General features: G+C 34.2%; 1 protein-coding gene across 1 annotated transcript in view; it reads right to left on the bottom strand.

Annotated features, from left to right (window-relative positions):
- Positions 1 to 16,010, bottom strand: part of Rlf (RLF zinc finger) — a 71,189-nt gene that overhangs the window by 5,705 nt on the left and 49,474 nt on the right. Inside the window, exons 6-7 of the mRNA XM_027937518.3 lie at positions 9,271 to 9,407; positions 3,545 to 3,686 (exon numbers count right to left, since the gene is read on the bottom strand). Coding sequence (XP_027793319.2) covers positions 3,545 to 3,686; positions 9,271 to 9,407 — 279 coding nt within the window. The remainder of the gene's footprint in view (positions 1 to 3,544; positions 3,687 to 9,270; positions 9,408 to 16,010) is intronic.

The following is a 16,010-nucleotide window of genomic DNA, read 5'->3' as shown; positions in this document are numbered from 1 at the left end:
TTAAGTAAACAAGGAAGAGGAAACTTGTATAGAACTTAGTTTAAAACTGAATTAAATTTAAGGAACACCACTGTTTCATGAACACTTGGGTTTTTCAAAACCCCAAAGCTAAAATCATGATTCTTTTCTATTTTCTCCTAAAAAAATTTAGTACTTCACAGACATAGGTGAACCAAATCTCAGTTTTCCATGGGAAAAAATATCAGGAATTAGAAAAATATTTCTATCATAGCAAATTCTCAGAACTAGTCAAAAATCAGGAAGATGATCTTGTCTGAGATAAAGATTAGTGATTACAAAATAATTCTGTATCTGAGAGCTGAAATGGAATGTGAGAATACCTGAGAAAAGAAGTGAGATATGTGAAAGATGGTTTAGAACATGGTGAGTAAAAGTACAGACCTTAAAGGCAGAATCTGATGTCTTTGAACCTGATTTACTACAAGGGATGAATTTCTCAACTCCCTTTATCTTCCTTACCCTCTCTTTTCTTCACTGGTAAATTAACAAAAGTGGTAGAATTAGGTTGTTATAAAAATGAAATGACAATATAAAATGATTGCTACAATGCTGGCACATAGCGAGTACTCAACAGAATACCATGTAAAGTAACAATAAATTCCACTATTAAACAGTAAACAATTTGATAAGCAATTATTCTGCATTGAGCATCATTCTAAATACTGGAAACATATACACTATTAATTAACAGAATCCTAATTATTATAGGCACTTGTTCTAAATAAAGTCTTTTGCATACTTTATCCTCATCTGTAAATAAAGAACCCAAGGCTTGGGAGGTTAAAATGTCCAATGGCAATACCAGCTAGTGGGCAGAGGAGCAAGGATTTAAACATATAGCATGCTTCCAGGGCTGGAAGTCCTAATCACTTTTATTATATACTGGCTCCAATCTTAACTGACTTGGCTATATTCCATGTGCCCTTGATACAAATATGCCAAGCCACTCTTGTTCTGGGAACTTCCTGGTTTAAAATTCAACAATTTCTTTGTGTCCACAAATTTCTTCAAAATTCAGCTCCATATTCCATATCCTGATTCTAATTTATTCACCACTCCTTTAGCCATTAAGTTCTTGGTACATCTGTTCAGAGGTATAATGGTATTTCTAGTTATTTTTTTTTAATGTTAGAAATTTCACAAATTTTACCATCTCAACCATATTAGGATGTTTAAGAAAGAATGGAAATTCAGTGCAGTTTGCTTCATATAGTCTTCCAAAAGGAGTTAAGTAATAATCACTTGGTGAGAGCCTGTGAATTATCTTAAGATTTACCTGACTTTCTTCACATCTTCTATGCTCTTACTTATAAATGACAACCTTACATCACATTATGCTATTAAATCAAGAGATCCAAGCTGGGCATGGTGGTACACACCTGAAATCCCAGCAGCTTGGGAGGCTGAGGCAGAAGGATCACAAATTCAAAGCCAGCCTCAGCAACTTAGTGAGGCCCTAAGCAACTCACTGAGACCCTGTCTCTAAATAAAATATAAAAAAGGGCTGGAGATTGTGGCTCAGTGGTTAAGTGCCCCAAAGTTCAATCCCCAGTACCAAACAAACAAAAAACACAATCCATCCATCCATCCATCCGTAGTCTAGCCCAAACTGCTGTGAACGAGCATATGGTCCTTACAAATCACATCTCTCTCCTTTTCAGCTTCTTTATTATTAAGAAAGGATTAAACTAGACAAAGTCATATTTCCTAAAATAGTAATACCACAATATATTTCATCAAAAATGAAAACATATTAAATGGTCATATTAAACTAGGTCCAAGATGACCCCCTTTCTTATATCTACTTCAAAACAACCATACAGTAGTACTTCAGATTAGACAAAGGGGAATGACAGGAAGAGAGGGGAGATGGGAATAGGAAAGACAGGAGAATGATTTGACCAGTGTAACTCCAATAAGCTCTTTATTTATAGAAAACTAGAGCCCAGAAAATAAAAAGGCACTATATTAAGGATGTTTCTATTATGCATGGTTTCTTTCTGCAAGAAACTAAATATCCATACAGGATTTTCAGCATCATTAACCTCATCCATCCCAAGTCTGTCTTTTGTTATTGTTGTTTATTGGTATCAGGATTGAACCCGGGGCACTTAACCACTTACCCACATCCCCAGTCCAAAATTTTTAAATTTTGAGGCAGGGTCTCACTAAGTTACTTAGGCTGGTCTTGAACTTGCAATCCTCTTGTCTCAACTTCCCAAGTTGCTGGGATTACAGGCATGCACCACTGTGCCTGGCTCAATTTTCCCTTTTTTAGAGACAGAGCTCACTTATGCTACCCAGAATGGTTTTGAACTCTCAATCCTTCTGCCTTAGACTGAGCAGTTGAAATGGCAGGTGCACACCACAGCATCCAGTGTGGAGTCTCAATTTGAAAGGGATTCTCTACTCACTCCTCTTTCGCCTACCAATTCATATCTCATCTACCCTTTACACTTTCAGTTTCTTGTGGTAAGCAGAATTATAAATTATAAAATGATTCCTAGTAGACTCTCACTTTTATACAATCTCTTCCCCTTAAGCATGAGTTCAATTTGTAAATATACAGTTTCTAGGAATCAAGAAGAGATTTTGGTTGATAACCAGAAAGAAAAGAGGAACCTACAACTAAAAGGAACTGAATTCTGTCAACAAAAATGATCTTGGAAATGGATTTTTCATAGAGCTTCTCATAAGAACTTACCTTAGCTGACACCTTGATTTTAGCCTTGTGATACTCTGAGATGAGAACATTTTTACCCTTTCCTGTCTTCAGTGGAGAAGACCAGATCAACATATTTTTAAGTAAAGGATAGGATATGGAACATTACATTGGGGAGGGGGAATGGATTATCAAAGATACAACTGTGCTTTGACTTTAATAAAAATACTTCTTGGATGTTACCAAATAAATAATTCATAAACATAAAATCATGAACCTTTATAGATATGGTCATATTAAAAGCTCAGACATGAGCAGACATGAAAAAGGGGGGGGGGAAGTATAACAACTCTTATCCCAAACCCTTATGAGAATAAATTGTGTTTAGGACGTTTCATTTTATTTTAGAAAACACACCTTTCCTCAAAATATCTAACTTATCTCCTATTTGTTTGTACAGAAGTTTATAACTTGTATAAAAAATAGATTATTTTGGAACTATTCTAGTATGTTAAAATCTAGAAAAGGTACCACTTCATTAACAGGGCGGTAAAAAAACAATTATTTTTTTTCATTTATAATACTAAGTTAATTAGCAAGCAGACCTGCCTATATAAAATATGCAGTATTATTCTAGGAAAAGATACAGGAAACATAATCTTCCCTTCCCCTAGGGAACATGGTCTTCATTTCAAATTACTACTTTCCATTAAAGAAATCAGCAACAAAGAACCTATGGATTCCTAAGAGACAATATGCAGAAACAGCTAGACATAGCCAATTCCATAATTTTATTAAACTTCATTATCACTCATCTCTTCTCTCTAGCCACAACTGACATAGAAAGCATACATTACTCACTTCAGTCTGTATAACTCTAATCAAGCAAAACAAATGCTGCTGTGTTTTAGCTATGACACCAAACTGGCGACAGCGCTCCAAAAAAGTATCTAAAGAAGGGTCAATTCTTCTTTGCAGTTTACTCCAGAAGAGAGTCAGCTCCCTATAAAAGAAAAAAAATGTTAAAGCACTTAAAGCAACTGGTATTTGCTATCCCACTCCTAAAAACCTCCTAAACTGGTAACATTATTAAGAATCCTCCCTGAAAATTCCAATTTCTTCCTTTTTTGTTTAGAGAAAAACAAAATCAATGAAAGACTACTTCCTTTATGATGGCATATAAAATCTATTTATTTATATTCCACCTTGTTCTAAAAGGTCTTTCTTTGTAACATTGGTAATTAATTATACTGACTGAATTAAATGCTGTCCTATGAGGCAAGCATCATTAGACTATACTACCAATGAAATCTATAGAATTAATAAATATTCAATGGGCACATTTCTATACTGATCTTATTTTGTGTCTTTCCTGCTCTAAAATGTCATGATGCTACTTAAGCTAATAAAACTATGTAGCCAAGTGCAGCAGCACATGCCTGTAATCCCAGAGTCTCTGGAGGCTGTGACAGGAGGATCTCAAGTTCAAAGCCAGCCTCAGAAATAACCAGGTGCTAAGCAACTCAGTGGTTGAGTGCCCATGAGTTCAATTCCCAGTACAAAAAAAAAGAAAAACTTATGTAAAAAGGCACTCCAAGAAATGGCTAAAATACAGGAATCTTAAAATAAATATTCATTATGAAAAAAAGGAAAGCTTGAAGAGAATACATTAGACAGAAACATTTAATGGATAATGTTTTAGGAAATGCTAAAGCAAAAGCACGTGAAAATTAAAAGCCACCAAGGACAGAAATGTTAATGTAAAATATGAGTTCAAGAAAAGACAATAGCAAAAAAAGCATGCTATCACTCAAAAAAGAAAGTAGCTCTTTGAAGTAAAACTTAAAATGGATGCTATATATTATTTGAGTTTTTTTAAATAAAAAAGCTCATCTTGTTTTCATAAGTCAGTTTAAAAACATAGATATGTTTATTATCTTGCAATTAACACAGATTATTCTTTTTCTTTGTTTTTGCAGTATTGGGGATTGAACCCAGGGTGTTCTACCATTGAGTTAGTTCCAGTCCCATTTATTTATTTATTTGTCTATGGTACCAGGGATTGAACCCAGGGACCCTTAAAAGACTGAGCCACATCTGCAGCCCCTTTTTATATTTTATCAGAGACAGGGTCTACTTTTCTTACATTCTGGAAGTTGCTCAGAAAACACACCAAGTCCCAGTTTTGTCCAAATTGAAGAGTCTTTATTTAGCCGGCTGGCTGGTGACTGCCTCCCACAGGACCCACAGGACCCATAACCGTCTCTGCAAGGAACAACCCCAAACCTGAGCACTTTAGGATATTTAAAGGCAAAAACTACAAAACCCACATCCAGGTTCCAGGTTGACATAGCTGCAAGCAAGCAGGTACAGAAGCTGAATTGGGCAGTTAGAGACAATGCAATGGATACATTGGTATTTCTCACGGGACTTTCCAGGTTGGCATAAGCAGCAAGCAAGCAGAAGGGAAGTGGGTGAAAATGACCCTAGTTCAGTATAAGTTAGAGAATGGTTACTGATGTCTAAACAATCTCTGACAAGGTATACTGCCTAAGAAAAATGGAAAATCAAAGAGAAGAACAATTTTACATTGTATAAGAGTTGCTATTTTGTGTTCAAATATCTATTAATGGGTACATGGACGGGGCTTTCACATGAGAGAAGCATTTCTTACATGATATGGAGTTTCAGGGTAAAATGGAGTCTGTTTGGTCATTGCCCATACAGCCTGGCCCATAACAATAACATCTAATGAATAACATTAAAATGCCTTTAAATGTGTCTTATAACTAGAAATAAAAATTTAAATAGGACAGCTTTGAAAATAGCCACTAGTCAGGCAAACTGAGATGATTATTTTTATACTCACAAGATTGCTTTATTCAGATTTAAGTATCTTAACAGAAAAGTTCTGAGAATAGTGCAAAATTATAAAAAACAATGGAAATGAAGAATTATACATATGCTCAGAGAGAAAAAGGAGTATCTTTCAAAATATAAGAGCCTAAAATGCTTAATTTGGAATAAATCAAGCCCCATTCTGATTTACTATTTAAAAAAAAAAGTATTTGAGAGACGTAAGTTTTCAACCTAACTTTCACCACTTTAGCAGATTTGCCTAACTTTAAACTTGTACCTAGTCAGTGAATCTTAGATAATTGATGTTGTTTACATTATATCTTCATAATCGTAACTGGCTTTGATAATTTTGTGCTGTTCAAATAGGATTTCACATATATGTCTTAATTCCAAATAAGCATGATCAAAAAACAGCATACTGTTATACATTGATATTTGCAAAGTTACAAATCAATGGTCTACAACTACTATTATCCATTCAAATATATAAATATGCCTGAAACCATGACAACCAATGTATTATTCCTGAGAATGTGAAGATTAGTATTCAACCATCCATTCAAATCTGCATAATAAAAAACTGAAATCACCAATCAATAGTAATTAAAAGCCTGCTGGATCATATATGTACTAGGACAAATTCTTCTTCAATTATATACAATATGGAATTTAAAAATGACCATATTCTAAAGAAGGCAGTGATTACTATAACAGTAATTGATCCCATGATCTTTTTTCTTACAAAATTCAGTTGAATAAAACACATGTTGGTCTTTGCCACATGCTGGGGCCACAATTGTGAATTAGACAATATTCATGACCTTAGAATGGTTAGAGAATGGCATATAAAGTATTTATAGTTCAGTTGGTGCAGAATAGACATGAAAATACATTTAAGAAAAAAGTGTTCAATATACAAAATTTAAGCTCAAGTAAGTTAAAAAAAAAAAATGCCAGTCTATCAAATACTGACTAAAAGCTTAATATGGAGGTTTCAAGTTCAACTGTATGATTTTATTTTTTAAGTAGCAGCAATAATTACACATTGATGATACATCATCTCATTCAAAATGGTTACCTTTTTCGTTTGCAAGGCTACTGGAATTATATTACCAATGCCAGACATCCACAGGGAGTTTATTACTCTAGTGTTTCATTTTATTTCAGATAGTCAAAAATCTTTTGGGGCCAGGGTTAATGAATAAACTAAGTGGTAAACCTTTTAAGAATAATAATTTGGTGACTGCTGTATTTTTTTTTTAAATTTTATTATGGCTTATAAATGTCTCTCAACAAATAAAAAAATTCTGGGTGCTAGTTACACAGTCTACATGTGAAATATTATCTTCCATGTTGACCTCATTCAAGAATGATACTTCTAAGAAATAAATGCTATCATATGCGTTAAAAAAAAACCTCTTCCAAAATAAAAATAAATGTGACTGCTCTTATTCTTTTATTATGGTATTTCATTTTTTTTTTCACATTTAAAAAACTCTTGATACCTCTCATATCAAAGTTACCTTTTTTTTTTTTTTTTTTGGTGGTCCTGGGGATCAAACCCAAGGCCTTGTGCATGCTAGGAAAGCACTTATATTATCACTTAGTAAGAAAAAAAAGACTTCTGAACAAATACTTTGTATGTCCCACTATCCTGAATACAGAATACCTCCAGTATAACAAAAGAATCTATCCTATTTGAACAGAATTTGTGGGATTAATATTTCCTAGTAAAATTTACTATTTTATGTTATGGCTATTCTAACTCTATTATTCCACTCCAATACCAACCCCCCCCAAAAGCCTTTTAAAACATGGAAGGGTTAAAAAATAGATTCTATTTTTCTTTGAATTGCTTAGAAGACACTTACTTTTAACAAACTGAAGTAAATGACTAATATTTTCTTTCCTTTACTCATTATAGCTTCTCAGGAGTCAAGAAATCCCTGTTAATCCCTTCCTGCTGCAGGGCAACAGCATTAATCCTAAAGCCACTAACATCTTTTTTTTTTTTTTAATATTTATTATTTTTTAGTTGTAGTTGGACACAATATCTTTATTTTATTTTTATGTGGTGCTGAGGATCGAACCCAGGGCCTCACATGAGCTAGGCGAGCACTCTACCACTGAGCCACAACCCCAGTCCCACTAACATCTTTGGAAAAGTGAATGGCGGCTGAGTGAAGAAGGGAAAAAAAATTCTATATATGATTTTATTTATTCTTTGCATTAAGAACTAGCAGGTATCATTTCATTATTGACAATGAAATCAATTTAATCATAACAAGAAGAAATGAAGTTTGATCCTAAACTAAATATATGTTTTACTGAAGTTAAAAATCCCTAAAATCTCTATATTTGTGATGATGAAGAAAGATTTCCACTGCTACTAAACTGCTACTAAACAATTCTTTTTCTAATATCACTTCTTGGTTTCCTATCAAAATATCCAATGATTATTACAAAATATAATTATTCCTCTCCTATGATCTCCTTCCTCATAGTAGATATAACTTTGGATAATGGGCTTGGCGTTAAAAGACCACAGTATGAATTTTAACCTGTGCCAATGGAACAAGCCAACAGAAGAAAAGCATTAATTAGATTAGGAATTAAAAACCTTGGGTCGGAATCTCTGCTCTATTACTTGAGATTTGAGACCCTGGGCAATCAAAAGATTTCTTTGATTACTATGATCCTTTATTGCCATATCTGTGCGATGATTATCATACAGACTGGGTAAGATAATTTTCTGTACACAAATAATATTTCTATATAAAATAGTAAACAAAAAGAATAAAACAATGTAACTGTACAAACAGACATGGCTATTTCGGTCAATGAAGACTGAAGTACATGAAAGGATTTACTAGGCTTTCTTACAAACAAAATGCTGTTTCCAACGTAAATAATCCTGGCTCAAAAGCACTCAGGGTCCCCTAATCAAGACTATGCAAAACCAATCTAGTCATACAGCTTACTCCCTTGCATTGCCCTCCAAATACTTTGGTGAACAGTAAGTACCTTTTTCTAATCTCCGATAGCATTACCTACACCCCCCTAACCTGATATTGACTCTTACATTTTAGAATTTTCCTGTGTATCAGGTTTGTCCTTCTGGTCTAAACAGATCCAATAAAGTTAGAATTAAAGAACCATGGGTACACTTACTGTTGATATATATACATATATGATATATATACATATATAAGCAAGTAAGTACTATACTCTGTAGGCAAATAAGATAAACTGAATTAAAACCAAAATAATACAATTCAATTATATGGTAAGAAAGTTGCAAAAGAGATTAGTACTCACTCAAATGGATTTTTTCTGAGGCAAATTTGACCTAGAAACCTAAATAATTTGATCCTTTTCACCAGTGGGTTTCCAAACAAGAGGGGCAAACGACTATCAGGAGACACTAATAAATGTAAAGGAAATCAATCTAACACTAATTTATTTCATACTGACATCATTTTATTTACAAGGTATGAGACATATATTATAGTCAATAGACAATTTTCTGTGGGAAGATCAAAAGGAACTTCTGTTTCTAGACTAAATTAAGCCAATGATATTTTTATTTGCATGATTTCACTTGGGAGCAAAATTTATTCATGTCATCATTTAATTTACTAAGACTTTAAATTCGAAACAATATTTCACATAAGCCCCTAAATGCTAATAACATGCTAACAAAGCATATACAAACTAAATATACTTACCAAGAACAATACACACTTGCAGTTTGGAGCTGCTGGGTAAGATAAGTCGTACAAAGAACAAATGCTGTGTTATCTTGACCCTCAGATTCCAGATTACATATGATGTCTAGTACTTCCTTGCAGTCGACCTTTGCAATCTATCAAAAATGAGATGACTAAGTTAAAGACAAAATGTTGGTGACTTATCTATAAACTTTGTTATGTAATAATAAATCTTCTTTGTAGTATTTTCTTTGATAATTGTTGAGGCAAGAATTTTCTTCTATTGACTAATGGCTGAATAGTACTGCATAAATAGTTCACAAACAAAGAAGGGAACTAATACTTCTAAGGAAGTTCTATTACATTCTCAACACAGATATGAACATTGTGTATAGTTTTTTTTTTTAAACTATACAAATGAACATTACTATCACATAAATGAGTCAAATTTTGCATAATAACCATAGGTTATTTTTGCCTTGAAGTATAATCTTTTTTTTTTCCTTCCTGTTTTTGATTCTTCTTTTCCCCAATTTTCTTCAGGTCACTCTAGTTACAGGTATTAATATATGGCTTTCCCTTACTGCCAAACAGGGCTAAAGGAGACCAGTTCAGAAACTGTTTTAAATATAAATGGTATATTAACATTATTTTTTCAGCTGGGCATGGTGGTGTACGCCTGTAATCTCAGCAATTTAGGAGGCTGAGGCAGGAGGATTAAGTTCAAGGCCAATGTCAGCAACTTCCCAAGACCCTGCCTCAAAATAATAAAGAAAAAAGGGCTGTGGGCCAGGCGCAGTGGCATATACCTATAATCCCAGCAGCTCGGGAGGCTCAGGTAGGAGGACTGTGGGTTCAAAGCTAGCCTCAGCAATTTAGGGAGGCCCTAAGCAACTTAGTAAGACCCTGTCTCTAAATAAAATATAAAAAAGGGCTGGGGATGTTGCTCTGTGGTTAAGTGCCCCTGGGTTCAATTCCTGGTACCAAATAATAACAACCACAAAAAGGTTTGGGGATATAGCTGTGTAGAAAACAGCCCCTGGGTTCAATCTCTAATACCCCAAACAAAAAATTTAAGAAGTCAGTTTTTCATAGGATTAAGAAAAAAATATTTTGTATCAATGAGTTTTGTTTGTTTTCAAGACAGGGTCTTGCTATGTTGTTCAGATTAGTCTCAAACCTCTAAGTCTTAAGTGACTGAAATTCCCATCAGCCTTCCAAGTAGCTGAGAAAATAGGTATGCACTATTATGCCCAGCTTATGAGTTTTTTAAACAATTAGAATTCTTTTTAGAAATACATCATTCTCATTTATACTATTTAAGACATCTTTTTAAAATTTTCCTCCTTTTTGGTACTGAAGATTGAACCAGGAGTGCTTTAACTACTGAACTACATCCCCAGTACTTTTTATTTTGAGACAGGGTCTCACTAAGTTGCTAAGAGTCTTGCTACATTGCTTTAGCCTTCTGAGTCACTGGGATTATAGGTATATGCCACTACATCCAGTTTATTTAAAGAAATCTTAAAAACAAAACAAAAAAAACCTTGGGAAAAACAGCCAAATTTGGGGGGGCTCTTTCTTCTATAGTGAAAAAGAGGATAAAATGAGAATCAGACTTTTACAGACCTTTTCTCATGCTACTTTATCATTTCTCTTAGTAAACAGCATTATCAGGACATAATCTTGTAACTGTCAGCATTATAAATATCATATAGGACACCAAAATATATAAAACAGATAATCTCAGGACAAATGTGATACGTATCACAGCAAATGAGGTAAACAAATCAACTCCTCCAGAGTACTATCAAGTTGCAGAATGTGGTTCTAAGTCTCTAATTTAGTCACATCTTAACACAGGAGGAGAAAGGCTTCTTTCAAAGCTCAGCTCAAATGCCATTTTCTCAGAGAAACTTTTTTGTTATGCTTTAGATCTGAGGTGTCCCCCAAAAGCTCATGTGGGTAACACAATGCAAGAAGGCTTAAAGGTGAAATGATTGTCAGGAGAGCCTTAACCTAATCAGTGCATTAACCCACTGGGATTAACTTGGCAGTAACAGTAGGCAGGTAGGCTGGAGGAGGGGGAGTCTCTGGAGTGTGCTTTTAAGGTTTATATTTTATTGTGGTAGTTAAGAGCTCTTTGTTTCATGGTTCCATGTCCTGACCTACTTTCCTCTGCCACATTCTTCTGCCATAATGTTCTGCCTCACCTAGAGCCCCAAAGAGTAGAGTCAATTATCTATGGATTGAGACTCAGAAACTGTGAGCCCCCAAATAAACTTTTCCTCTTAAAATTGTTCTCATTGGGTCTTTTGGTCACAGCGGCATAAGAGCTGATTAAAACACCTTTCCTAACTTCTACGACTGTTATTAGAATACCCTTCAAGCACTTTCAAATTCCTCCTTTATTGAATTTATCACAACTACAATTCAATCATTTTCTGGGCAATTAATTACCATCTGTCTTCTCTGCTAGAATATAAAATCCATGAGGTTAGGGACTAGGTACATTTTTGTTCAAAACTCAGCATTTATCACAGTGTTTGGACCATAGGAGACATTCAGTAAATAGGTGTTAATGAATGGAATAAATGATCAGGTTTAGTCAAGATAAGAAGTTCATATTTACAAAGCAAACCTTACACAATTCTGTGTTCTCTAAACTTTTCTGAAGCAACAGTATAGTATAGTGGTTAAGAGCATCATTTTAGAAACAGAGTTGGAGCTGCTGGATAAGATAAGTTGTATAAAATCTTACTGTTTAGATTCTATTCCTGCTCTATAGTTACCAGGGGTATGAGCCTGGCTAGGATACATAAATCCTGTGTTGTAGTTTCCTCATCTGTAAAGTAGGAATAGGGGAATTTCCCTCACAGAGTTATTATAAAAATAATGCTTTTTCTTTTCTGTTTTATTTATTTATTTATTTTTTGCTCAGGGGCACTTAACCACTGAGCGATATCCCTACCCCTTTATTATTCTTTATTTTGAGACAGGGTCTCACTAAGTTGCTGAGGCTAGCTTTGAACTTGTGATCCTTCTGTCTCAGCATCCTGAGCTGCTAGGCATGAGCCACTGCACCCAGTAGAAAAATACATTTTTTAAAGGAATTGGCAAATAGGGAGTAATTTATAAGTGTTGTTAAAATGTTTTCATGGGCTGGGAATGTAGCTCAGTGGTATAGCACTTGCTTATCATGTGTAAATCCCTGGGTCTGAAACCCAGTACCCTAAAAGAAAATAAAAAATGAATACTATACAAATCATTTTCAAAAGATAAAATCATTCTCAGAAAAATCACTTGATGGTAATTTTATCTCATTAGTACTAGAGGCAAAATTAGTTTGCTAAAGCCTAAAATATAACTAAAATAAAATTTCATTTTCAGGAGGAAAAAAAAAACCTTATCAGACATCATGAAGAAGGAATTCTATAGATGCCTAAAACAATCATTTTCTCATCTGTAAGCCGAACAAATCAGAAGCCTCATCTAGAGAGAAAATCACCACTATATAACCACTTAAAATTATACTCATCCAAAGACCAAAGAGTTCCTATAGTAAGTGAAAAGAACTGTTTCAGAACAAGCACTATGATCCATGCCATGCTAAAACTCCCATTGAAAACCAATCCTAAACTAGGCACGATGGCACATGCCTGTAATCCCAGCAGCTCAGGAGGCTGAGGCAAGAGGATGGTGAGTTCAAAGCCAGCCTTAACAAGGTGCTGTCTCTATTTAAAAAAAGGGGGGGGGGGGCTGGGGATGAGGCTCAGGGGTTGAATGCCCCAGTACCAAAAAAAAAGAAAAGAAAAAGAAAGAATAGAAAAGCAATACTAAAACTCAAAGCAATTAAGTTTAGAAATGGCAGGATAAACTCTCTAAACCAGATTTACAAATCAGAATGGAAATAATATCCAACTTTTATTTCTAGAACATTTTCTTTTTAATATTTATTTTTTAGTTTTCGGCGGACACAACATCTTTATTTGTATGTGGTGCTGAGGATCGAACCCGGGTCACATGCACGCCTGGCAAGCATGCTACCGCTTGAGCCACATCCCCAGCCCTCTAGAACATTTTTATCCTTTTTATTGTATTATCTCATTTTTTGTTGAATCTCAACCCAAGAATCTATAAGATTGGGGAGGCAGGCAATACTATTTCTACTTGGGTGGAGGGAGAACCCAGAAGAGACTACTTCTTGTTTCAAGTCAATTATGGCAAAGAATCAGAAATAACAGTAAACAAAATTAAAAACTACTCTCACTTCTACAAGGAAGTGTTTGAAGTTTAAAATGGTGCATTTCAAGTAAAATTTCATTAACCTAATGTAATGGGGGGAAAAGGAAATGATATGAAGAATTTGAGTTAGTAGTTTAAAGGGCATACTTATTTCTACTATCTCCATTTATTACAAATAATCTACAGAAGAAAACTGCCTAATAACTAGTGTACCATAGGCCTTAATTCTTCTCAATTCTTCAAGGTACACTTGAAAACTCTTTCCCTTATGAAATATTCTTTCACAGACTATTCTAGTATCCAGTATTTGCTTGCTCTGCTCTGAATTCATAGCATCTTGTCAACATTTAACCTTCTGACTCATACTGACTGGCTTTTGCCCTTTACTATTTATGTGTTCTTACTTTGGCCCTCCAAATAGACCATAATATTATGTATAGCATAGCCCTACACATACTATTTAAAATCTTCAGTACATAAAATGCTGTAAGGAAAAAAAAAATCTCTGTTAAAAATGTAGTTGCCTGGGAAAGCAGCTATTCACTAATACTCACACAGTGCTAAGTACTGAGGATATAAGCCAAATTGATTTTTGCCCTCATGGATATTCCAGTCTAGTCAGAAAGAATTAATAAGGAATCAATTACTAAGAATTATAAAGTATATTAAAAGCTACAACAGGGGAATATAGAATATTTAAAAAAATATCTTTGGTAAGAAGAACCTAATGCAAATTTGGGGGATCCAAAAGCACTTTCTTGTTGAAGTGACATCAAAAATAAAAACCAAAGCCAGGCTCAGTCATTCAGGCTTGTAATCCCAGTTACCTGGGAGGCTGATATAAGACGATGGCAAGTTTGAGCCCAGCCTTGCAACTTAGTGAGACAATAAAAAATAAAACACAATACAAAATAAGAAGGGCTGGGGATGTAGCTCAGTGGAAAGCATCCCTGAGTTCAATCTCAATCCCAATAAAACAAGAAAAACTTCAAAAAGAATTAAAGAGTAGAAATAAAATTATTTCAGTATAGCTAAGGACAACCCAGCAGTAGTGCTGGAGCATCAAATCTAGGCAGTTGCCAGGAGTAGAAACACGTTTGTTTTTCTATTATCTCAGTGCCTTCCGAGTCTACTATAGGCACAGCCCTAATCAAGCAAAGTTTATCTCAACCAACTTCTTAAATTAAACGTAACTTCAATTTTCTCCAAATGTTACATATGTCCCAGCAAACTTGAAGTACAAATGTTCTATTAGTAGCACTTAATATTACTTTTCACTTGGCACTTGGCACAGAATACAAAACTATTTCTGATAATGAAAAATCTAAGAGATAAAAAACAAAATAACGAAATGGTTATATTACTTGACCCCAACCTTTTCTAATAAACGGTTTGCACTACAAACCAAATACATGCTACAAAACACTTCTCAGTTCAACTAAATTAAAAATCAAGGTCACTGACAAATTTCTGAGAATTTCAGTGAGTTATCTATGTACTTGGACAAGATACAGTAGTTATTCTTAAATATGATTCCTAGTCTTAGGATTTATATGTTATAGCTATTATGTTGAATATATGTATAAATAGGATTAGTTTGTCAATTTCTACAAAAAAAGATGAGATTTTGATATGAGTAGCATTGTACTATTCAATTTGGGGAGTACTATACCATCTTAAGAAAATAAAATTTTCTGATCCATGAACATGGATGCTGTTGTTTAGATAATTTTGTTGTTAAGGCAGTGCCAGAGTTTGAATTCTGAGCCTCATGCATTTCAGGCAAGTGCCCTAACACTGAGCTATACTATCACATCCATTTAGACTAATTTCTTTCAACAGTGTTTTAAGGGATGAGGTGTGGCTCAGTTGGAAGAATGCTTGCCTAGCATGTGTGAGGCACTGGGTCCAATTCTCAGCACCACATATAAGATAAGTAAATAAATAAACGTCAATCAACAACTAAAAAAAATTCTTTTAAAAAAGTTTTAAAAATTGTATAAGTCTTAACACTTTGGTGGTGGGGAGGGGTTGCGTGCTGGGGGTTGAACCCAGAACCTTGTGCATGTGATTTCCAATTTCATTCTATTATGATCAGATAACTTACTATGAATGATTGCAATCTTGTTTTATGGTCTAACATATATCCTTATACTGGAGAATACTTTATGTGCATTTGGGAATAATGTATATGTAGGTACTGTTGAGTAGCATATTCTATAGATATCTGTTCTGTGTTGGTTTATATCACTCAAGTCTTCCATTTACTAGTTGCTTTCCGCTTTTGAAAATGGTATAGTCTCCAACTACCATATTGTCTATTTTCCCCTTCAATTTTGTTATTTCATATATTTTAGAGTTCTATTATTCCTCGGCCTACAAAAGTTCAACTGAACTTTTTTCACCAAGTTCATAGATTTTTTTCTTCTATAAATTCAAATCTGAATGGTGTTCTAATGAATTAACTTCAGTTATTAAAATTTTCTACTCCAGAATTTATATTGGGTTATTTT

Source organism: Marmota flaviventris, chromosome 10 (assembly GCF_047511675.1).
Source record: "Marmota flaviventris isolate mMarFla1 chromosome 10, mMarFla1.hap1, whole genome shotgun sequence".
NCBI lineage: Eukaryota > Metazoa > Chordata > Mammalia > Rodentia > Sciuridae > Marmota > Marmota flaviventris.
This window is presented reverse-complemented; position numbering and strand designations above follow the sequence as displayed.